General features: G+C 41.4%; 1 protein-coding gene across 7 annotated transcripts in view; it reads right to left on the bottom strand.

The window, feature by feature from the left end:
• Positions 1–1406: 1406 nt before the first annotated feature.
• Positions 1407–25913, bottom strand: part of LOC133844402 (ecdysone-induced protein 75B, isoforms C/D) — a 120201-nt gene continuing 95694 nt past the window's right edge. For 4 of the 7 annotated variants that reach the window (XM_062278356.1, XM_062278354.1, XM_062278359.1 and 1 more), the window contains 3 exons: positions 19763–19907; positions 9981–10219; positions 1407–6736 (listed from right to left, as the gene is read on the bottom strand). In XM_062278356.1, coding sequence (XP_062134340.1) covers positions 4175–6736; positions 9981–10219; positions 19763–19907 — 2946 coding nt within the window. In that variant the 3' untranslated portion in view covers positions 1407–4174. Of the gene's footprint in view, positions 6737–9980; positions 10220–11777; positions 12594–17273; positions 17439–19762; positions 19908–20003; positions 21922–25913 lie in introns of those variants that run through there. The other 3 variants (XM_062278357.1, XM_062278361.1, XM_062278360.1) reach the window with 3 other exon arrangements.

Here is a 25913-nt window from a genome sequence, read left to right as displayed (position 1 = left end):
CAAATTGCTAAAAACAATCCTCAAAAGTTAAAACCTCTTTGAAAATAATTATTTACTTAAATGGATTTATTTTGGCAAAGTGCTGAAAAACTTCATGATTACAATTATTTTATTTATTTAATGATTAAAAAATTATATTAAAAAAATATTATATTTTTCAGAAGTGTATAAAAAGTTAAAATCCCTTTGAAGCCTATTATTTAATTAGATTGATTTATTTATACAACCTAATATAAAGGTGAATATATTTAGGTATTTTAAAAAATTTCAAAAAATGCTTTTAAGAGCATTCTATAGTCCTGAGTCTCCAAATTTCACTTTTTCTATTTTATAGCTAAATATTCTTGGAAATTTAGTCGCTATTCCATACTCACACATACTCATTATACTCACATTGACACACGTTCTTTGAAGGTGTTCTCCAGCAATCACACGTTAGATTGACAGCAAGGGATAATTCAAGTGTCCATTTGAGTAAATTGATTTGCCGTCCATCGATTTATTTAGCATTTAATGTAATTCCCATTGCATTTCCTGCTCATAGCTCATAGCTCATAGCGTGCATTACTCATACGCCACATTGTACAGTATTTATTAATTTGCTGCGCTGTTTGAACTGTTGCCTTATCTAGCCATTTCACTCGCTCCCATCTAACGCTTTGACATTGACTTTGATGATAAGAGATCTGAGTGTGAGTGTGTGTGTGTGTGTGTGTTTGCTTGCTACTCTCCACTCTCCCTTCTCCCCTCTCCCCTCTCCACTCGCACTCATCTCGGAGACTCTCTTGTGTATAAAATTAGAATATTGTATTGCAAATAATGTGTGCGCATCGTTGGCAGCTTTGGCCTGTTTCCCCTCTCTCCCCTCTCCACCACCCTTGCTAGGCGCTATCTGACTGCGCGTTATCTCTTTCCTCTCCTCCTTTGTGCTCTCCCTCTCTGCTGCCACTCGAGACAATGCTTATTTGATTATTTCGGTAAATTCATTTCGCGACACTTATCGCTCAAGGTCACGAGCAAAATTCCAAAATACACAGGCGGCGACATTGAAAATTATCGCCTCGCATGCGACAACGACAACGTAGAAGAAGAAGAAGAAGAGGGACCGCAAAGTGGAAGAAGAAGCAGAAGAAGAAGAAGAAGAAGCCCTAAGCACACATAATAATGACACATTTCGCTGTAGAATTTCCGAATTGAAATGAAAACAATTGTGGTTTCGCTTTTGTTTTTTTTTTTGTGTTTTTGTTGTTCTTCTTGTTGTAATTTTTGTTGATATATTTTAAATACTTATTTTCATATTTTATTCACATATTTCATTCTGGTTTTCTTTTTAAAACAAACTGCAATATTATGTTATTTCACAAATACAAATTTCGTTTTTTGAGTCGAGACGAGTTGAGTTCTCCTTCTTTTCTTTTCTTGGTATCATTTTCAGATACACTTTATTTATTTTTTTCTGTTCTTTTTTTTATACATATACTTTCGTATTATGTTTTATATATTTCGCTGATCAGGCAGCGTAGACTTTGCCCGCCATTTTTAAAAATGTTTTTTTTTTGCTGTTGCTTCAATTCACAAATTGTGACTGATGAAAATATACTCAAGTGTGTGTGTTTGTGTGTGTGTGTGTATGTACATATACATATACTTACTCGTCTCGTATTTATTTATATGTCTTTTGTGTATCGTATTCTCTTGGATTTCAGCTCAGTTACGTTACGTTTTTCTTTTTAACATTTACGAGAGTTACGTTTTACGATTTACGGTAGTTATATTATATTATGTTTTTGTATATGTATATTTTATGCTTAATTGTCGTAATTTCATTGTTTCGTTTGCCATTTCATTCTCCTTCGTACTATCGATTTATCGACTATCGATAGTAACAACACAAGTTCTACATGCAGACACAAGCTGTCTGCTATCGCAACTACAATACACAGAGTTTTTTTTTTTTGTTTTTGTTAGTTTTTTAAGTTCTTTTTTTTTGTTTTGTATCTTTACATAAAATATTCATTCAGTTTTTTTTTTATTATTTTTAATACAATACTTTATTTTTATTTGCTTGCTAAAATTACGGACAATTTTACACACACACGCAAAAAACTGTTGCACACACAGACACAACAGTCGTATGTATATAGAATATTATTGAAGTGTGATATTTTCTTTAATGTGGGTTATCATCAAGTTATAACCCGCGTTTTTGCCATAACCTTCTCTCTTCTCATCTCAGCATAAATTTTAAAAGAATATATTTATAATATATATATATTTGTATATATATGTATTGTGTATATGTATATGTATGTGTATGTATCTTAGATTTCATTATGTTTACGCTCGCTTATTGTATTTCATTCGATCTTCATCTTCTTCATCATCTTCGATTTCTGCTTCTGCTTTACACACAACAATACAATAGGCAAAACTTTACACAAATCATTTTGCGGTAGTTGAAACAAAATTCGAAAAAAAAACGAAAAATTCAACCACTGAAAAAATAGAAAAACTGAAAATTTATCCATTGAAAAAAGAAAAACTGAAAATTCATCCACTGAAAAACTGAAAATTCAAAAGCAAATAGAAAATAAAAAAACTGAAGAGATTTGAATTTTTTAAACAATTTTTCTTTTTATTGATTTGACAATACAAATTTCTGCGCCGGTTTTTTCTTTGTTGTTTCTTTTTGTTGTTGTTGTTGTTGTTGTTTGTTGTTGTTGCTTACCACAAGAAATAGTAATTAATTAATCATAAGAATTATAATAATCATAATAGTACTGCATAATTATTAATTATATAATAGAATTAATGTAATAGTTTTTTGCTACCGCAAGTGTATTTTACGTTTTTAAATAATATATTTATATATCATCAATAATCTTTTTGTTGTTTCTTCTTTTTGTTTTTTTCTCTGTTTTTTTTTCTTATATTTTTTTTTTGTATTTTGCTGCTAAGTTGCTGTTTGTTGTTGTTGTTGTTGTTCTTACGCCAATTAAACATTAAATTTGTTTTTCTGTTTTTTAAGCATATATTTCTCATATTTTTTAAATACGTTGGTTTTACATTTGTAATCGTAATTGGTAATTGTAATTGGTAATTGTTTAATTTAACATTTAACTATGTACACAACAAATATTTTAACGTTGGGTTTTTTTTTTGTTTGCTGCTAAAACTCTTAAGCATTTCATTTGTTTGATTCAATTTTTTCTCTCATATATGTAGAAGTATATGTTTCATTTTTTTATATGATTTTTTTTTGTGTGGGTTTTTTTGTTTGTTTGTATTAAAATTAGAAAACAATAATATTAAACGCTTATGATTTTAGATCAATTTTTTGTATGTTTGCAATTCATAAAAACTGAATTCAATGTGAACTTAAATATAGTTTTGCAAATTGTTTATCGCGTGTTTCTCAAAAAAAATAGCAGTTGCCATTTATTTTTTTTTTGTTGATACCAATTTTTTCACTTAACGGAGATCGCAAAAAAAAAAGTGATTTTTTTTTGAGGGGGGGAGGGGTAGAAGAAGAAAGTATTAGACAACATTAAAATTTGCAGTTTTTCCAAAAAACATGTAAAAAAGCAAGTAGTTGAACGCATTGCTTGTCTAGAGTACAAATAATTAATAATAATAATAGTAATAATAATAATAATAATAATTATGATAATATAGAATAATATGTTGCGTAAAATGTAGATTGTAATATATGTACAACAAATTGCTTAAAACTTAAAAAACAATCGAAAAGTTGAGAGTTTTGCGGAAATTAGAATTAGAAATCAAGAAATCAAGATAAAAGCAAATCGGGAAATTAATGAATAATTTATGTTTTGTTTTGTTTTCTTTTGTGTTGTGTTTTTAACTGCTAAAATATATGGTTTTTTTTTTTCTTGTTTTTTATGTTTTTTAATACCTGCTCTGCTCTGCTCTGCTCTGCTCTGCTCTGTTAATTAATAACTTGTAGTTTAAATATTTAAATTGCATGCATTTTGAAACTTTGTACACTTGCTCACTTTTTGTTTTGTTTTTTTTTCTCTTGTAATTATTTTGTGAAGTTAAGTTAAAAATAATTTAATTTAATTTTTACGCATTATTTATTCTTTGCATCTCTCTTTAAGGAAAGTTCTTCCGCTCTCTCTCTCTCGCTCTCTCTCTCTGCTCAGTCTCTCTCTTACGCCTCTAGCATGACTTTGTGCACCGTGGGCACTCCGGGGGAGGCGCTTCCACTGCTGCTGGTGGGCGGCGTGCTGCTGGGCGTGGCCGTGGACACGGCGCCATTTGTGGCAGCTGTCACGGTGACATCGGCGGACAGCGTGGGATAACGTTGCACAGCATTGGCAGCGGCAACCAAAGCATGCAACTTACTTGGCGGCGGCGTCGGCGATTTCTTGGACAGATTCAATGGCTGCGCAGGATCCGCAATCTCCACCTGCAACTCCAGCATGGGCGAGGGACGCGGCGGCGGCGTCACAATGCAAGACGTTGACGATGTTGCTGCCGCCGCAGCGGCTGCTGCTGTTGTTGTTGATGAGGTGGCGGATTGGCTGCTGATGTTGCTGTTGCTGCTGTTGCTGTTGCTGGTGGAGTGCGGCGATTGGAAATACGGACAACTGCTGTGGCTGGACTGAGAGGAGCTGGAACTGGAACTGCTGCTGGAACTGGAACTGCTGCTGCTGTTGCTGCTGTTGCTGCCATTGCTGTGGGGAGACACCGATTGCTGACGCTGCTGGCAACTGTTGGTGGTCCAACGCGACTGTTGCTGCTGCTGCTGCTGCTGATGATGATGGTGTTGCAGCTGTGCGACGGGCGACGGCGGCGGCGGGGAACTGGTCGAGGGCGAGGGACAATGGTTGCTGCTGGGACTGCGATTGCCGGTGGTGCTGCTGGCCATTGCTGTGGCCGGTTCGCGCATCAAATAATTCTGAATGATGTCCGAGCGTTTCATCTGCTCCGGCGTCATGCGAGGCTCCGCCATCAGCGATTTGGCCAACACCGAGTGAGTGCTCGCCATCGAACCGAGTTGCTGCTGCTGTTGCAACTGTTGCTGCTGCTGTTGCTGTTGGCTGGGACTGCTGCGTGTGAGATGCATGTGCAGCTGACTGGTTGCTGCCACATTGGTGGCCACCTGCGACTGCGGCGGCGGCGTTTGCACCACACTAATGTGCGTCGGCGTCGGCGTTGGCGTCGGACTCTGACTGTGAGGACTGTGAGCCGGCATGCTCGTCGAACTGCTCGCATCCGCTTCGGCTGTTTCGTACTCACGATGCCGCAGAGCACGGAACTTCTTGTGCGGCTTGTATGCTTCATCCATCAGCGAATTGGTGTCGTACAACGGGGGAGCTTGCAACACGCGCTTCAACACGGGCATATCCTCGACAATCTGACGCTTGAGGTTCGCACTGCTCGAGGGTTGCGGTGAACGAACTGGCGACACGGAGACGCCGCCAACGGACGCGGATTGCGCTGCATCGCTGCAGTCGAGCGCATCATCGACACTGGAGCGTGGACTCGAGCATGAGCTGCTGCCACCGGAGCTCACAGCTTTGCATTCGTTCTTCTCGTTGCCCGACTCGATGCCCGAATCTGTGGGCGAATCGAGTTTGCGATATCGCGAAGTTGCGCCCGATGTCAGGTGATGATGCAGCTGCGGATGCTGTTGATGATGATTCAGCTGCTGCTGCTGCTGCTGCTGTTGATGTTGCTGCTGCTGATGTTGGTTGAGCTGTTGTTGGCTCACCTGTTGCTGCTGCTGTTGTTGCTGCTGCTGATGACGCACAATGGGCGTGATTGTCAGACCGTTTTGCGTGAGATGCGCATGCGAACCCACAATATCCATATCAGCTGCCCCGGAGTCGCCACTCGAACCGGAATTAGCCCGATTACGCAGAGGACAACCGCCCGAAAGTGTGGCTGCCAACAGAGGTGCTGAGCTAGCCAAAGTCGAAGGCAAACTCGACTGTTGTTGTTGCTGCTGCTGTTGGTGTTGCAACTGCGTGCTGCTTGGTGTGCCATAATCGAGATCAGCGGACTCGGTGCTTGAGACTGAACCCAACGGACTCTTTGCGGCCTCCACGTCCATGGCATCCCAACTGGCGGCGGGACTTTTGCTCGCCGCATCGCCCTCCTCCATGCTCCACATTTGCTGGCGCAACAGCTCTTTGTGCTCGGTGCGAAAGACGACCAACTTTTCGGTGTGCAACGTGCTCAGGGTGCGCAGATCGGGCATTGTGTCGAGCAGCTTGGCGAGGAAATCGGGTTGATCGGGACGATTCTGTGAGACGATGCACTGCAGACAACCCTTCAGGCGACTGTACATCTTCTCGATCAGCTCCAGATTGCGCAGCCCTGGACGATCGGGTGTGATCAGGACGATGGCGCAGAACAAACCAATTTCCGCATCGGTTAAATTCATCGAGTTCATGCGCTCCGCAAAGTTGAACGTCGAGTCGACGAGGAAACGCGCATTGGCGCCATTTTGTATGGCATCGCGACGCATCACCTGGCCATTGAGGCAGATGATCGAGTTGATCGACGAGTCGAACATGCAGATCAAACGCACAAAGAGCGCATCAAAGAGTCCCGCCTTCAGCAGTGTGAACTTATCGTCCTGCGTCAGCAGCTGGAAGCCGGGAATCATGCCCGCAAAATCGATGACGCCGCGTATAACGTGTGCGAAACGCTGCGAGAATTCCTGTTCGGATTGCAGTTCGGGCGCGGGATTTAGCGGACAGGCCTGCAAAACAAGAGAAAAGAGAGAACGCAAATAGTTGCAGGTTAGTAACTGTTTGCAAACTGTTGCGCGAAGGTCACCGAACTGCTGACGACAGCGTCATCACTCACTCGCTGTCCCGCTCGCACGCATTGCAATCAATAAACATAACTATTTTCTACTTCCGCACACTCCCACACACGCACACACACATACTAAGGCGCGCACTCTCTCGCTACTGTAGTGTAGTACTGTCTCGTTCTGACGCTGGAAGCTTTCGCCTTTGCTAGTTTTCTAGTTTCTAGGGGCGGCTTTTTCGCCTGCCTCTCCCGTTCTCCCGCTCTCTCTATCTTACTCTCTTATTCCCTTCTGTGTTGGTTTTGTTTTTTTTTACTGCTGCTGCTGCTGTTGCTTTGTGCTTTCGTCGCCTGTCGCTGACATTAGCACCAAGGTCGTCGAACCAGAGTTCAAGGTTCCGTTGCTTTTGCCTATTACTTTTTTGTTGCTGCGCGTGTGTGTCGTTTTGTTCTTGCTATTGTTATTGTTATTGTTGCTGATTGTCGTTGCTGTTGCTGTTGCTGTGCTGGACGGGGGGTAGTTGGGCAGGTCTTACTCATGTTGACCCCACTGCTGATTCGTTGTTGTTGTTGTTGTTTTGTCTATTTCAAGCATTGTTCATGTTATTATGCCATTTCGCTTTCCGGGTTTTCAGTTACATGCACACGCGCCAGACAAGCGCGAACGTGTCTGTCAGCCCAGAGCACCCCCCTCCCTCCCCCCTATGCTATAACATTATGCTTCATTTCACAATGTTTCGTTCAGTTGCGTTCTTCGTTAAATATTCTACTGTCTGATTAACCTTGAACGAAATGCCGGCCGCCTCCTGCCAAACTTGTGCTCTTCTTCTTCTTGTTCCTCTTCATCTGCCTGGGCTCTTCTTCTTTTCGCTTGGCCTTCGTCAAGTGCAAGCAAAAGCAACAACAACAGCATTGCCGGCTGCCGGCAAAACAACAACGATAACAATTTCTTTTCTATTTTCTACACCTCTTTTTTTTTGTTGTGTTGCCGGCGCTTTGACGTCGTTATAAAAATATTCTTATTTATTTTTGTGTGTGTTTTGCTTTGCGCAAAAGCGGAAATAGTTTTGCGCAAAATATATGCTGATGTATTATTTAGCAAAGACCTTCAATTGAAATTGCTATTTTGGCTGCCGCTAATCAAGAGCACACACAAAAGAATGTGCATAAATTATACATTCTACAACGTTTCGCATCTATTTTGCAATGCAAGCATCAATTGCACTTGTCTGTATGTCACAACAACAACAACAACAAAACAAAAACCCCTTTTTTCACCTTGCTAGAGCAAAAACACTTCCTCGTCTCTCGTCATAACTCATTGGAATTTAGCATAGAATGTCGCTTCCTTATAAGCAAAACATTTTGCCTCCTCCACCTCTCTCTCTGTCTCTGTCGCTCTCTTGCGCCCTTCCACCCAACTAACCACCTGACTACAACAACTATTAAAAATGAATTGCGCCATCGACTCGTGTTTTGCTATTGCGCACTCGCTTGCACACACACACACGCAGTGCAATTACGTTCGCTCTCGCTTGCGCACTTACAAGTGATCGGTTGTTGTAATTGCTTAGCGCTCTCTTCGTCACATCGTAAAAGTGCCGTTGTCTACTTCCTCATACCGCTGACATTTAAGCAAGTGTGTGTGGGTGTTTGTGTGCGTGTGTGTGTGTTCAATTTTGCGTAATTTATTTTGCCTTTCTTTATATTTATGTATTATGTATTATTGTTTATTCATATACAAAGTACATAAGCGTAGCAGGCAGTGCCGCGCACTCATTTGTATAATCGTATCAAATACATGTGCGAAACCCACACACACACACATACAGTCATTTCATTCATTCCAAGGTTAAAAAATAACTCGCCACAAGGTCGTCTCGCGACTCGCATGCGAGCATTCTAAGCATGCGCCTGTATGAGTGTATGTCGGTGTATGCGTGTGTCTGTGTGTGTGCTTGTGATTTGATTCTACGCTGCAGACATGTGCAAATTATTCTTTTTGGCGCTGTTGTTGCCATCGCTGACTGATCGCTCTCTCGCACTTTGCTCTCTTCTTGCGTACGCTCACGCTCTCTCTCATCCCTGTCTGCTCTCTTTGTGGCGTTGTAAATATTGCTGCACTGCTCTATCGCCTTGTAGCCTTGCACTTGACTTTGACAATGGCCACACATTGTTTACTATCGCCTTCTCTATTGCACCTTATCGCAGCAAGCTCATTAACTCAACTGCTTGATAATTAGCCGAAAAAAGCAACACACACACACGTACACGTTGTACATGTGTCATTTTTGTTGTTTTAAATATTTAATTTTAATTTATTTAAACAGCCGCCACATGTGTCTGCCTACCCAACCCCCTTTCACTCTTCCCCCTTTTGCCAGCTCTTCGTTCTACTCATTCTTAATCATCCTTTTTTTTGCCACTCGCTCTCACTCGCTGTTTCCATGTAGTATTCTATACGTGTGTTTCTGTATGTGTGTTTATTTGTTTTTTCCATTTATAATGACGCTACGCTTGACCTTGAGCTTTAGAAATGTTTTTGTTGTTCTTGTTGTTGTTGTTGTTGTCGGAACACGTTTCGCGTTTAGCTGTGGTTTCGGTTTCCTTATCGTTCACACTGATAATTCAACACACACAACTAACACACAAAAAAAAAAGGAGTCTACTTTGCCCCACTGTGCGGCATTTACAACTAACTCATTTATCATTACTTCTCTGCCTGCTGTCAATCAAAATTTAAATATATTTTATGTGACATTGACAACAACATTGTTGGCCAAAGTCAACAAAATGTGTTTAGGGCCATCAAGAACTTGACCTGCAACGTTTTGTGATGGCCACCACAAAAGCTAAACAGAACAGCAAAGACAGAAAGACTGAAAGACTGACTGTAGACGCGTCTACGTGCGATGCCGTTGATTTCCTGGTTTAGAATCATGCAAACAAGTTCACCTTGGCGTATGAGTAACATGCCAGTAACTAGTTTGTTGTTGTTGTTTAGCTATTGTTGTTGTTGTTGTTGTTGCATGCCAATAAATGTGCCCGGAAATGTGCTTGACATTCGCCTACACGTCAACTCAACCTTTTTAGCCATCGCTCTAGCTCTTGCTCTTGCTCTTTGGTCTCTAAACTCGATCAAGTCTTAAAGATAAAAACGTTCGTATCTGCATTCGAATTTCGAAACTCACCAGCAATGTTGGCATTGAGTACGATGGACACTCGCGGGCACGTTGACGCATTGCGGAGACCTTCTCCTTGGTGAACTCGCATGTCTCCAGATGCGCCCTCAATACAGCAGCGAGTAGGCGTGGCTGATCGTCCAGCTCGGTGGCCAGAGCGCGCTGTTGGCCACGATTCTGTGTGCTCTGCTGCATGGCGGCCAAAATGCGCGCCTTCTCACGCTTCGGCACGCGACCAAAACGCACAGCTGCAAAAATACAAAAGACACAAAAAGGGGGAAAATTGAGTTAAAGCTGTGTGATGGAACTTGTAAAGAGATCTTAACAATATGTAAGTACTGAAATTTTGAAAACAGCTTGCATCAAGTATTTTCATATTATAAAAAAATGTTGTACTGCATTTAGCATAATGTATACAAAATGGTAGCTTATTTAAATAAATTACAATATGTCAAGAACTAAACGGTGTTCGTAGCTCATTGCTATGCAACCCTTGCGTGTTGTAGCACTTAGCTTTATAAGTGTTTCTGTCAGTGCAAAAAGACAGGTGCAAGGACTCGACAACAGCTGCTTCTGTTGCCGTCGTTGTCACGCAGGAAGTTGGCCAAGAGCAGCATTGAGTTTTGAGTTCGAGACCCTTTAAACTGGGTCATTGTCTGCTCTCAGCTTAGCTCTCAGCTGTCTGTTCAACTTCTTGTTGCTATACTTTCTCTTTTTTATTGTGACTTCTTTCTTCTCGGCGTTCACATTTTGTAGATTTTTAATTTGCACTAACGAATTTTTGTATGTGGGTGAACTTTCACATTTCCCCAAAGAGCCAGCAGAGAGATGCATAGATGAAGTTAGAAAGAGAAAGAGAGAGAGACACGTTTTTGGTCACGTTTGAACGTTTAAGCGTTTTATGGGCGCTAATTGGCCGCGTAAAGTGTTTCAACTTTAGGGTTGACCAACTTTTCAATGTCAAAATGCAGTTTTCTACACAATTTCAACAAATTTCACTCACACGCTAAAAAACTGGCACACACACACACTAAACACAAATCGGTAACAAAAGTGAAACAGCAGCAGACAGAAAATCGAGGCGCTCGCTGCTGATTTTTCTGCTACTTTTTCCACACACACACACATGCACACACACACTCGCATACACAGCAGCCGAGCAGTCGAGAAATCGTTTGATGTACTGACTGAGTGACTGCGCGAATGAATGAATGACCCACTTGCCAGGCAGCGAAATTCAGGTCAAACGAAATGGAAAATGAAAGACAGCTGCTGCGACTGCGCGTAGAAATTAGAGCGAGTGAGCGAGAGCAACAACAACTACAGTGACTGCGGCGACTGCGACGCCTGCGCCAACTTTCGACGCCGCAAAGTTGGTCAAACATGAAGAGAGCAGCGCAGAGCTCTGCGTTTTTGTTGCTTTTTAGAAAATAGCAAAAGCAAAAGCAAAACGACCATCGACTAAAGTTTCATTTCAAGTTTAAAGCTCTTCCGCAACAACAACAACACCAACTGATTATTGTTGTGTGCGTATAAACGAGGTCAGCACTTCAATGGCGCTTAAAGCGACAGCAACAACAAAAAGGTAAACAAAACGCAAGAGCAAACGCAAACGCAAAACGCAAAGACAAAAGTAAAAAGTGTGTCTAGCAAATGCCAAAACTTTGCTACTGAAGAAATTGAAGAGAGAGCGAGCGAGAGAGTTGCCATTTGCTTTTTGATCTTTTTTCGCGTTGCGCCTGCGCAAAGTCAAAATGCAATTTTATTTTACTGTTGTGTTTCGTTTTCTATCTCTTTCAAACTTACGCGCATTGTGATAGTTAACGTTGCCTTTGAGTATGCCTTTTAATATTGGTAATTCTTCGGCCATTTTGTGTGTGTTTGTTTTGTTTTGTTTTTGTGGTTTTATTTATTTATTAATCTTTAGTTGAGTTTAGCTTTATTTGCTCACACACACACACTCATATACACTGCTTGAGATTCGCTTTTTTTGTTGCACACTGGGCGCATTTAATTTGCGTTTCTTGCAATTTCCATTAAAACTTATTTTGTTTTGTTTTGCTTGTTTTGGTTTCTTTTGGCACACACAATTTTCTTCATGCAAGCTTTGGTTAAATTCCTTCAGGTACTTTGAACAGATAATTTCTTCTTTTGTTTTGTTGCACTTTTAAACTTTTGTTTGTTTTCTAAATTTCTAGTTGTTGCATGCAGGAACTTTCTTTGCTTGTAAATATTTATTTTAGTTGTAACAATAATTTTTGGAATTGCTCATTTTTTGTATTTAACTTGTATTTCTTATTATGTTTTGTAATATTTTTTTTTTTGACCGCGTAATCCAAGAAACGTGTGTGTTTGGGTTGGTTCTGGAACTGTGGCTTGATATTGAGAGACTGGTCGATTTTTCTTCACATTAACAACAGAGTTTAGCACAATTGATTCATTCAGTAGTTGTAGCAATAATATTATTATTATGTTTATATATATTTATTTTTATTTGTGGTATTTAATTGAATGTGCAATTGTTTGCGGCGACGACGTTGAAACACATTGAATCGTGATAAAGTTTGCTTTGGTTGCTGTTCAAATAATTCGCTAACATGACAAAACTCGACAAGGTCTCGAACGCGACTAACTGCAAAAGCAAAAGCACGTTACGATTATACCCCGAAAGGTAGCGAACGAACTCGGACTGAAAGAGAGCGTGAGAGCGCCCGCAATGTTAAGCGCCAAAGAGCGGGCGCCAAACAAAAGCAGAAGAGAGCGCGTGCAAGTGTGAGAGCGAGAGCGAGAGCGCGCGCTTGGCTTGCTGCTAAGAGAGCGCCATCTGTTGTGTGTTGTGTTAAAGCTCTGTGAGTAATTTTGTAGAGGGGCAACAAACCAAAGCAGCGTCAAAGCAGCGCAGTTGATGCGAGTTCTGTGATAACACAACTCATGACTTGTACTCATGAATAATTGTGAATACAATGAGTGCACATTATTACGGGTAAAATGCAAATATTGCTCTGATATAAAAATGTCATTTTTATTAATCACGCTCTCAATGCTAATTTAAAAACGCTGCTGCCAGTCATTGTCGATGCATTTTTGCAAGTTCAAGCACTGATAAGCTTGCAACACAAGCTCAAGCTCCCAGCTATTTATCTTTATCTTATCTTGTGGAAAGTTCAATGCTCGTGGCGCCAAAAGCAAACAGCAAAAGCAACAACACAAAAGTTCAAGCAAAGAGAGCGCAAGTTCTCTTTTCTCTCTTTGCTAGCAAAGCTCTTAAGCGTTAAGCGAGCTTTTCAACACACTGTGTTGAGTTTTGTGCGCCTCTTAAGAGAGAGAGACGTAGCTAGAGCTTTCGCGAAGCTTTTGCAGCAACAATTGTGCATAGCTAAAGAAAAAATAGAGATCACGCATACGCATAGTTGGCAGATTTATTTGCATGCAGCTTTGTAAAGCGATTTTGTTTAGAGCGTCGTTAAAATGCCTTTTGCTTAGTTTATGACTCTCGTTTTTAGTAGTTTTTCATTGTTGTTGTTGTTGTTGTTGTTGAGTCACGTTTAAAGTTGTTGTTGTTGTTGTTGAAGGCAATGCAATCAATGTGGGTGCAACTAAAACATAGTTTGTAATCGCTATGTCAAGGACAGATGCATAAATAAATGATGTGCATTTTTCCACACACATCATTCGCAAATCACACATTGAAAATGTATCTCAAAGATACACATTATTGAGGTCAGCTGAGTCAGTTGTGTTTGAGTTTGAGTCATATGCGAGCGCAATTTGATTATTCAAATTGTATGCAAACTAATGCCTGCTCACACAAAACAACAACGTCATCACATTTCAAACCACTTGAAGGAGCCACAAGCTGCTCGCTGCTCACTGGACAGACAGACGAAGTGACGGGCAGTCGAAGAAACAAACGTTCATTGAACTCTTGCCGCGAAATGAGGCCAAAAGCAAACAATGGCGACAACGACGTCGAAAAAAAAAAAAAACACACAAAAAAACAGCGCCAGCAACAACCAATTTAATAATCATAATAATGTTGTTGTTGTTGTTGTTTGTTGTTGCTTCACATTTCATTCGCACGAAAGTAAAAGTGAAAGTTGCGAGTAGAAATTGTTGTTGTTGTTGCTGTTGCTCGTGCGTGCTGTGGAAATATTTTATATATTTCTTTTTGGAGAAGACAAACAGGTAGTAAATAGGCCTATAAACTTGCTGTAGGAGCAAAGCAAAGCAAAGCGAGGCGACTGATTGCATAATAAACTCAAAAAAAAAAAAGATGCTCGAAAATTCGAGTGAAGCAGCTTTGATTTAAACTAAATGTATCTACATATGTAATTACTTCAGAATGGGGAGTCGCAAAACAACCATAAGATACAAATGTATCTTGAAGTGTTTTGAAAACCAGTTGCAGTGTCATAATAAACAAGCTCATCAGTTGGCCACAATTAAAAGCCAATTAACAAGTCGTGAAAACAACATTTCACTTTCACTTGGTGTCGTAGCAATGACAGTTTGTCAGCGAGCAATTTTGCTTTGCTTTGCTTTGCTGCTTTCTCCATTGAACATTGAACATTGAATAGCAATTGTTATTGTTATGATTATGATTTTTGTTGATTATTACGCTTGTTATTATTATTATATGTGGCTTCCCGTATTACGGCAAGAGCGCTAATTGTGGAAGAAGAAGAAGAGGAGGAGGAGGAGGAGGAAGAAGAAACAGACGAAGAAAAAAAAACATTTGTTTATGTTTTCTCTGCGTCGCGCTTTTTTATGACTCAAGCAAAGTTCAATGCACCGGCTAATGCGGGAGCGAGAGAGAGGCAGTGCGAAAGAGATAGCAAGAGGTAGGCCTACTTTCGGTTGTTTGTTAGTTTCGGGTGATTCACAATGCTTCGTTCGTTGCTTTACGTAAAAAAGCGACACAGTTGTTGTTGTTTTTTGTTGGTTTTTTGTTGCTCTGTGGCGCTTGCGTAAGTTGTTTACAATATGATCGAGAAATGCGGAAAGGCGCAACGAAATGTTTTTTTGTGTGTGTGTGTGTAAGAAGAAAGCTATAAAAACGAAGTGAAGAAAGACACACAACTAAAGACATCATAAGAGTTTTTGTTTCGTGGAATCGAAATACATTATTCATTGTGTGTGACAAAAGAAAGCATTGTTTGTGGTGGAATGTATATTTTAATTTGTGGGTCACGAAAACTCAGGAGGTCAGACTTTGAAGGCGATCTTCGTAATAAGGGGGGACCCTGTGCCATATTACAATTATTAATTTCCCAATGCATAAAAAGGTCGCGCTCATCAATTGAACACACACACACACACACACGCATACATTCTCATATTTTCATCAATAAAGCGTAAAACGAAACAAAGGCAGAAAAAAAACCTCGAGCGTCGCAATTATTTTTTTTTTTTTTGGTTTTGTGCAATGCGTCGGCTACGTAATGCAAGTGAAATTGTAACCCAAATTATATAGGCTACATATGAAATAAATCTATTTGCAAGGGAATGCCATTTTGAATGCAGTTTTTCATAATTATTTTCAAATCAAATGCGCGCCAAGGCAACCAAGAGCTGCGACTGCGACTGCGCTGCTCGTAGCGACAGCGCTGCAACTGAGGCGAATGACCGTGCCTGACCCAAATAAAAGTCGCTGCACTCGCCAAACAAAGGCGACAAATGCTTGCTCACTCACACACACACACACACATACACAGTCTCAGTTTGTTCGCTCACTCATCGTCATCGTGCAAAAACAAAAATTGCAGCAAGAAAAAGCGCAGCGCGCACTCAAAATGAGGCCGAGTGCAATGAACAGCATTCAGCACACTCACACACACATACACAAAGAGCACAAAAGTATGCATGTGCAAGTTTGCATGCGAGAGAGCGAGCAATTTGTGAGAGAGTGCAGAGTGTGGCTGCTGTCTATGCAAATGCAGCGACTGCGACTGCAGTCGAACAAGTTGCGACGCTGATGTTGCAATGCGAAACCTTCGAGAAATTTTACAAGAGTCGTTGAACTCCAACGTGTGTCGGTCGGTCGGTCGCTTGCTCGTTTAACTGCGCTGAGCTCAACTGAGCTGAGCTGAGAGCAGGCCATTGCAGCAATGTTGGCTGTGGTTCGACTCGGCACCACTTGGAGCTTGAAACTAGTTTGGTGCCGAGGCATTGAAAAAGCGAAAGTACATTTTTTTGCTGCCCGCTGTCCCGCTGATGTGGCGTTCGCTGTGTGTGTGTGTGTGTGTCGAGAGTTCGTGTGCGTTCGGCTTGGTGTTCGGTTTTTGGCGCTCGTTTGACGTTCGTTTGGCGTTCGAGGTAAATGAACCTTTTGAAGGTTCAACTTGCGTAGTAGGCGACGTCAACGTCAACGACGGCTGCGACGTCGCTTGGCGTGTAAAACAAGTTTGTTACGTTTGTTTGCTGCTGCTGCTGCTGCTGCTTTCGGCAGTTTTGTTTCGCGCTCTTTTCTTTTGTGCAATTTCACCGTGCAAAGCAAAGCGACAAATTTGTAAGACAGGTGAAGCGACGCACGTCTTCTTTATGTAACAGCGGGTAGAGGAAAACTTGTCGTTGTTGTTTTTGATGATGCGTGTCACGCGTTCAATGATTTCACTGATGACGCGAAACAAACTCAAACTCAAACTCAAAAATTGTATAATCGTTGTCTCTCGCTCTATCTCACACCTTAAATATAATTGCATTGAGATTTGCAAAGCTCTCCCACACACACATACACTGCTCAATGCTCATTATCGTCGTTCGTCATCATGATTAGCATGTTGTACTTGAAGCTTTGACTCCCCAACCCAATAATCCAATGCGACCCCAGGCCAATCGTTGTAGCCTCCAATATTATTTTAGTCAACACCTCGCTATGAGCATGTACATATGAATGTATTTGTGTGTGTGTGTGTAGCAGTGGCATTTTAATGTATTTGTAATTGACCTGAATAAAGTTCAAAACACTCGCAGCAGCAGCAAAACGTCGTCGACAAGGCGAAATCTACATGCAAGCTCTATGTGTGCGTGTGTGTGTATGTGTGTAGCCTCAAAATAATAATGATTGCGACAACAACAACAACAACGACAGCGTCAGTGCTACTGTTTGTAGTTGCTGCTCATACACACACACACACACACACACTCGCACTCACTTGCGTATTCAACTACAAAACACAAAAAAAAAAGTATTTTTTTTGCCTCCGATAATTGACAATTGTCTGATTATTTTTTATGTACAAAGCTAATTGTGGAGCATTTGTGTTTTTTTGTTTTTCTAGTTTGGTCTACAAAAATATTTACTTCATTTAACAGCTGCATTTATTTGGGCTTTTCTAATTCTGTCTCTCCCGCTCTTTCATAACTGTAAAAATCAGTCTTTTTGTCTTTGCATCTTGCGCTGTGTTGAGTCTGAGTTTGATTTGAATGCATATTTACTTTCAATTTGCTTAACCTCGCGCTAATTTAAGTTCATTTCAATTAAAATAAACATGTTGTCTGTGAGAACTAATAAATAAAAAATAAAATAACTGCAAACATTTCTATGCCTGCTGTGCGACAACTAAAAATATCAAATAAAACACAAATTGAAAAGCAAATGCAAAATGAGCAGCGGCGACGTCAACGAATAAAATGAGTAAAATAACAAAAAAAAAACTGCTTGTTTACTATCAAGTTAACTTGCACACACACAGACACACTCATACTCAAGCACCTTCACTGCTGCTGCTGCTGCGGCTGCTGCTGCGTCGCTGCTTTGGTTGACCCAGTTTCGTCGGTCAATGAACTGAACGCTGCTGTCGAGGCTGAATATGTGTGTTTTGTGGGGGAGCGAAGTCAAGAGAGCAAGAGCAGGAGAGAGATAGAGAGGCAGCGGGTGTCGCCTGGCTCGTGTTGTTGCTTTTTTTTTCTTCTTCGTTTCGTTCGTTTTTGGGGGGCGAGTGAGTGTAAGTGTGTACGTGTGCAAGCGAGTGTCTGTGTGTGTGTGCGCTAAATTTCGGTTTCGTTTTCATTTTGACGGCGTCTTGCGTTTATTTTCGTGTCTTTGCAATAGGCAAACACACACACAAAGACAAACGCAAACGCAAAGGCAAACAAAATGGCGCCTAATAATATTACTACATACAGTATGAAAAGAAATTATGAAAGCCACAAAAAGAAAGTGTTTCGAAATGGCCAACGAACAAAAGTGAAAGTTTTTTGCATACAGCATTATAATGCAAGAGAGCACGAGAGCGAGTGAGATGCACGACAATGATATAAATTAAACATTTTTGTGTTGTTGTTGTTGTTGTTGCTGTTGGTTCGGCAGCAACAATTTCTAGGTCACGTAACTGTAAATATTCGACAACAGCCCACATGTGTTCGTCTCTTGCTGTATGAGTATGTGTGTGAGTGTGTGTGTATTTCATTTTCCTTGAAAGATAAGGCAAGCCAATGCAGCAGCGAAGTCGACGTCAGCGTCGGCGTTGACAGCGCTTAAATAGCACACGGTCATTTTTATTATAAACAATTCGAATTTGTTGCTGTTGCTGTTGCCGAGTTCGAGTTCGCTGCTGCTGTTTATTTTGATGGCGGTCGTTTTTTTTTTCAGATTTTTTCATTTTTGTTTTTTTGGCATTAGTATTATTTGGCGTAGAACTAGTTCAAGGATTCGCCATTTGTTGCGTGTTAATCAATTAATCACAATAGCATAACTATCAAAAAATTACTCTGCATTTATTTTTTTTCTGCGCACTACTCAAAACTTAAAATACAAAATCTAATCCATCAATTACAACACAAACTCTCACACACATAAATATGTATTATTTAACACACGCTGCGCCTGCGCTTGCTGCCTACAAAGCAGCTCTCTCTCTGTCTCTGTCTTTCTCGCTCTTTCTCCATGCATGAACCACTTTCGTTTTCGACAGCAGCAGCAGCAACATGGCTGCCATTATAGCAAAAGCAGAAGAAGAAGAAGAAGCAGCGCCACAGACAAAAGTCAATGAACGTTGTGCGTGTGTTTGTGTGTGATTTTTATGCATTTTGATTTTGTTTGCTTTCATAATCGATACGAACATTTGTTGTTGCTGCTGTTTCCTGTAGAAAATGTTCCGGACTTGCGTTTAATTTAAACAAATTATTACAAAATTTAATAAACCAGCAGCAGCAGCAGCGAGTGTGTGAGAGAGAGAGAAGGCAACAACAGCACACACTCTGCTGTTGCTTATGAATTTGGGTTAAGTGCGTTCATTCAACTTTAACACAATTTCGAAATGGCGCACAGTTGTATAGTTTGCTGTGACGGCTGCTGCTCCCATTTATCATGCGGGTGTTGGAAATTTGTTTAAACAAATTTACATATACAAAGCATGTGTGTGTTTGTATGAGTGTGTGTGTGTTTGCTTTGCTGGGCAGGCAGCTAACAACTTTTACTTTGCCGTGAAATCGCGCGCGCTCGTCTCACAAATGTCGCAATACACACACAAGCATACGCACACTCACACTCACTCACACACACACGTACACAGCTAAGCTAAAATTTCGTTCATGGCTGGTCAATGAACTCAACGTCGCGAGTCGTTTGTCGTTTGTCGTTTTTGTCGTCGCTCGTGTTTCGTTTCGTTTCATTTCGTTGAGTTCGTTTCGTTTCGTCTCGTTTCGTTTTAGTGGCTGTTGTTGTTGTTTTTGCTATTTGAGCTTGACTCTCTTTATGATTAGGCAAATGTGTGTGTTCGTATGTGTGTGTGAGGATACGCTTAATCTGTAGTAGTTATATTCGTATTATTATTATGTTTGCTACTCACCATCACGACTCATGCCGACGGCAATGCACTTTTTCAGTCGACAATACTGACAACGATTGCGATTGATCCTCAAAATGCTGCACTGTTGATTTTTGGTGCAAGGCCGATACTGAATCTTTTGCTGTATGGAGCGACGGAAGAAGCCCTGCAAAGAGTACAAAATACAAATAATTATAAGTAAATTGTTAATATAATAATTATATAATATTGTAGTTATGACTAGACTAAGTTAATTAATTACATCGGCACTCGCATCCTCAATGGCTGCTGTCACCTTAACAGCAGTCGAATTGTTGTTGTTGCTGTTGTTGCTCAACGCTGTGTCCAACTTCTCGTCAAACTTTTGACACAAATAATTCAGCTGCGATGCCTCGAGACGCTGATGATGCTGTTCGCACAGCTCATCATCGCAGCCCGAGTCCTGGGCCTCCATATCCTCGAGTTGTTGCTGCTGCAACTCTTCATCGCTGCTGCTGCTGCTGTTGTTGTTGTTGTTGTTGCAGGTGCAATAATTGCCAATGCCATGCGTCAGCGATTGCGTACTCGAGTTGCTCAGCAGCGAGCAATTGCTGTCGGAGCTGTCGCGTCGCTGTTGCTGCTGCTGCTGTTGTTGTTGTTGCTGCAGTTGCTGTTGCTGCTGTGTTGGTTGCTGTTGCTGAGTTTGTTGCAGCAGCAAATTGGCAATTTCTTTGTGTGTTTGCGCGGAAAAAGGACTATCACAATGCAGTTGATTGAGCTTATTGCTGTTATTGCAGGTGGGTTTCGTTGTTGCAACTGTTGTTGCTGCTGCTGGTGGTGTTGCAACCGTTGTCTCCTCGGTTTGCTGTTTGAGTTCACGCTGCTTCAGCTCACGTGCATAGCGTATTTTCTTCCAAGGGCATTGATATTGCTCATAATCGACAGCAGCAACCATTGCTGTCGTGTCGCCAGCATTGTTGTTGTTCGTTGCTGGCTGCAGCTCATCGTCGCTGTTCGCACAATCTTCATCGATGCCCGACTCGATGCTGTCATTTTTGGCATTTAGATCGTCACATGGCTTTGGTGTTGCAGTTGCTGTTGCACTTGCAATTGCAGTTGGTGTGGCGGTTGCTGTTGCTGTTGTTGCACTTGGCTGCTGCAGCAACAACACAATCTGCTGCTGCTGCTGACTAATACTATTTGTTGTCTGTTGATTGCTGGTTGTCTTTACTAATGTTGCAGGTGTTGTTGTTAGCTGTTGCTGTGGCTGATGTTGCTGCTGTTGCTGCTGTTGTTGTTCTGCTATCAGCACTGCTTCGTTTTTCAGTCTTTTGCGTTGCTGTTGCTGTTGTTGCTGTTGCAGGTAAACAATTTGTCTAGGTTGCTGCTGTTGTTGTTGCTGTTGCTGCTGTTTGCTGAGCGGTGCAGACTCCAACAACTTGACCAAGGCCGAATGTTGCTGCTTCAGCTGCTGACTTTTCATCTGTTGCTGCTGCTGATGTTGATGTTGCTGTTGCTGCTGCTGTGGTTGCTGCTGTGGTGCACTAACAATGTGCACGTTGCTGTTGCCGGCTGTTGTCAGCAGCACAATTGTTGTGGCATGCTGCTGTGGCAACTGTTGCTGCTGCTGCTGCTGTGGCTGCTGCTGTTGTTGTTGTTCCATTGCACAAACCATTTTTGTTTAAATATTGCAACTTTGCTCTCTTTCTTTTGAATATATTTAAATTTTTATATTTTTTGGTAGCACAAATGACACTGTTGCTGTTGCTTTTTGCTCTACAATTTGCTAATAAGGAACATTTTGTTGTTGTTGTTGTTGTTGTTGTTGTTGTTGTTGTTGTTGTTGTTGTTGCTTCACTTCACCAACATGAATATATTAAACTTTTCTTTCTATCTTTCTTTTTTTTAGCGCCAAAATACTTTTTCTAAGTCTTTTGCTCTCTTTTAGCTTATTGCACTTCACTCTCTGGCACCAATTTAAAAAATAATATATATATTTTATTTAGATTATAGATTAAACTATTTGTTGTTTGCTCTTTATCATAATTATTATTCTTTTTTGTTTGTTGTTTTTTGGTTGGTTTGTAACGTGTTCTGTGTGCTCTTTTTTTGTTGCTGTTGCCGTGAAATGAATTCTGTTTCAATTTCAACTGTTTCTGTTTCGCGCGCTTTTCTTGCTCTGCACAACCGCTGCCAACGACGAGCAATTTGCGAATGAAAGCAGCGCCAACAGCTCCAACAACTCATGGCTGCTCGCTGCGCTTCGGCTCAAGCTCGGCACGCCTTCGGCTCTCTCTCTCTCTGTGTCGAATGTTCGCTCTCTCGACAGTGGCAACCTCGCGCCACATATTGTTTTTGTTTTTATGTACCAACTGAGGACATTCACTCCAACGCTATCGTCGTCGTCGTCGACGTCAACGCGGGCAGCTAACAATAGACGTCGCTGTCGCTGCCCGCTGCTGCGGCTGCTGCTGTTGTTGTTAGTGTTGTTGCTACTGTCGCTGCATTTGGTGGGGGCGCCGTTTATTTTATTTTTTTTTTTCGTTGTTTCTGTGTTCTTGTAAACAATTTTTGGAACACCTACGCGACGCAGATTTTAGGTAGCTGCTGCTGCTGCTACTGCCACCTGACTGATCAGCTTTGTTTGATAACAGCAGCAACAACAACAATACACAAACACACGCGTACACACGCATACACATGTAGGTGGCTGAAGTTTTTGATGCTTTGGCTTAGTTCAAATATTTGTGTGTTTCTTTTTGTTTGTTTTCTTTTGAAAAATGAGTGACAAATAAGATTAATTGATATTGAGTGTACGGATGTTGTTGGTGGGGGCGTGAGAAGGGGGGCGGGGCGAGCGCTATCAATAAATATGACAGCCATAAGAGGATCTTAGATCTGGAACAGGGGCTCTTAACATGCCTCAACTATTCCCTACTATAGATTAGAATTCGACACGCTTCCCCAACTTAACCTATTAATCATTAAAACTATAGTTTCATATCGATATTTTTAAATCGCTGACAACAACAAATTATTAAATAAAAATAAAGTGTTGCCCTAATTATGCGAAGGGGAGAGAGAGAGAGATAGCCCGATTATTTAATAGCGACCATTGTTGTGCATATTACAATCTGGACTACAAACAATTTAACGCCTCGTTATTAATAATATTAAATAATATTTCGGCGCATTGTTGCTTTTTGTCTTTTGAGGCCACACACACAAACACAAGCACAAACACACAACGAACGCAAAGGCAACAATAGCAGCAGCAGCAGCAGCAGCAGCAGTCTCCCTCTCTCCCTCTTACTCTCTCGCTCATGCTGGAAGGCTACGTAACCAAAAAGCCCCAAACAGCAACAAAAACAACGGCAGCGACTGCGACGTCAACATAATACGACGACGTCAGCAGAGGTTGGCTGACTGGCAGTTCAGTTCAACGAACCTCACCATTGTCGTGACCTACTTTTCGGTCAAATACCTCCAAATGTGGAGCTGTTGAGCGCGCCAGTGACGAACAAACGAACGAACGCAAACACGAAGCAGCGAGAGCCGAACGAACGCACGAAACGAGCCGAACAAACGAAAGGCCGAACATTCATGCAATGGCGCGCCGCTCTCAATTTACTTGGGCGCTCTCTCAATGCATTTGCATGTGAATTTGTTGTTGTTGTTGTTCGTTTGCTGCTGCAGTTTGCAAGCCTTTGCCTAAGCCATTTGTTGTTGCTGCTGCTGCTCGTTGCCGTTTGGAGTTCATTTGAGCTGGCGGTCGGTCAACGACACAGAAACCTCAGACGGACAAAACTGCATGGTTATGGGCTTGGCCTGGGGGCGTGCAGCAGTGGCAAAAACGGCAATTGCAACGGCGCGGCGCGGCAGCTGCAGTGGTAGCGGCAACATGGCTAAAATGCGTTCAAGGAAATCTTTGGCAATGCAGCTTAAGCTTAACATTTTGGGCGCAAAGTTGCATCAGCCAGCAAGACAGCAATGCGGTGTAGCTTCACATTATATAATTGAAAACTATAAAATATAAATAATAATATAGCAAACACAAATCTTAAACCTCTAAGCGTGCGAGCCAACGCGAGTTCAATGCACTCGAGCAGCATTCACTCAACGACAATTTTTGCACTCATTTCAATGCCTCGCACAGCCCCCGCAAAAAAAAAATACGAGGCTCAAGTCAAGAAGAACTTTCGGGAACAGCTGTGCCCGTTTCTACTCTGCTCTGCTCTCTTTTCATCTATTACCTGCACGAGTGCGCTCTCTCGCAGTGCGACGCTCGCTCTCTCGTGCTCTCTCTCTGTGCTGTGTGCTGTGCTTTGCTATGCTAAATGTGAATGAACTCTGCTGGCAGCTGCAATGCGAATAACAAGTTTCAAAGGAAAGTGAGAGCATTTCACGTTACGAGCACACACACATACAATCGTCTAGCTGTGTGTGTGTGTGTGAGTGTGCATACGCATGGCGCTTGCAAGTGTGTTAGTGTATAAGTGTGCTAGGCAACGTTGCGTACTCCCACAAAGCAGCCAAGCGTTGCCCTGCTCCCCTCTCTTTCCCCTCCCGCATCGTCACTCGATTGATCCCCATGTTCTTTTACAAGCATTAGAGTTCATTGTTTGTTTGTTAAATGATTTTGTGTATTGTTTTGGGTTATTTTTGGGGGGAGGGAGATCTCAATGGCGATCGCTTATGAATGAATACTATAGCACATGCCTTAAGCTATATACGCCGATATCTGTCTACCTGTTGAACCAATTGTCCGAATGCTTGACCTGCATCGCCTTCAGTCTCAAGAGGCTACCATATTTTCGCTTCTTCTTTGCTTCGCTCTTTCTATCTGATCTTAAAATATTCCCATCAATTTGGATTATTTTGTTCTTCGCGCCTGGCAACAACATGTTTTCTTTTAAGTTATGCTAATCTAAGTTGAAGTTTATGCCAATTTTTGTAGTTTATTCTTTTTCCGAGAATACTTTATCTAAAAGCTCTATAAAATTCCCTAAAATGTATCTTTTACTCTATATTATATGTTTCTTTTTTATTTTTAGCTGTTGGTGCTCATCAAATCTTTTGTCATATCATATTCCCTCATTTGAAGTGCTATTTTCAGCTGTCTTTTGATTAATCATGTGCTTAATTAAGCTCTTAAAGCGCATTAAAAAGCTGCTCAAAGTTGATTTTTTTATTTGTGTGTTCCTTGTGCTGTATTCTTCGTGTTCAATTTTAGGGCTCGTCAAATGCGTAAGCAATTAGCACGTGCCTAACCGTTGTCCAAGACGATGACAACGACATCAAAATCCCCGGAACCAAATGCGTCGCTGTTTTTTGCTGCTCACTCAGCATTCGTCATGTTTTGCTGACTTGGCCAGAATGTGAATTGGTAATAGACAAACACAAACACAAACGCAAACACACACTCAACACACACACACAATAGAGGCAGCAATTAGTTGACAAAAGCCACAAAAACAACAATAAATAATTGTTGTCTAAATTACGAGTCGATTTGGAGTTGCGCCTTAATTAGGTCAAAGTTCATTGCCCGTTGCAAGGATATTTGCTTTTGCCTGACCAAACCACACTGAAATGTCTTCCTCTGCCTTTCTGCTTCTCTCTTTCTCGGCCTACTCCTTCGCATTGTGGTCGTTATCATGCAACGCCGCACGTAGGCAAAGCACAACCAACAAACCAACAACCAACAGCCACCCACCACCCACCGCCACCCCATCAACCCCATTGCCATACAAAGTGATTCCCTTTGGCCTCGCGCTTATTGACGTCACTTTTGCAGTCGCTGCTGCTGCTTCTTCTTCTGCCTCTGCTGCTGCTGCTGTCTCGGCTCAGTTCATTCAACTCAACATGCCTCATGGTCGCCTGCATTCATATGTGTGTATGTATGTGTGTGTGTGTGGCAAGTGAACGTGGTATGGGGGGCGTATACTTAATTTCCATGTGGCAAATTGCGGCTAACAACAACACTATTTTTCGGGCTATGTTTGCCCGAAGTGGGCATTAATCACTGACTCATATTTGTGAACAAATCAGCGATAGTAAATCGATAAGTAATTACAGTGTTCAATAAATGATTAAGGACAAAGCAAGACAAAGGACACAACAAACTAATGGAAAAGTTTCGCAAAGAAAGGGGATTAATATTAATATTATTATGGTCTGGGATACTGACGAA

Source organism: Drosophila sulfurigaster, chromosome 3 (genome assembly GCF_023558435.1).
Source record: "Drosophila sulfurigaster albostrigata strain 15112-1811.04 chromosome 3, ASM2355843v2, whole genome shotgun sequence".
Classification (NCBI taxonomy): Eukaryota; Metazoa; Arthropoda; class Insecta; order Diptera; family Drosophilidae; genus Drosophila; species Drosophila sulfurigaster.
This window is presented reverse-complemented; position numbering and strand designations above follow the sequence as displayed.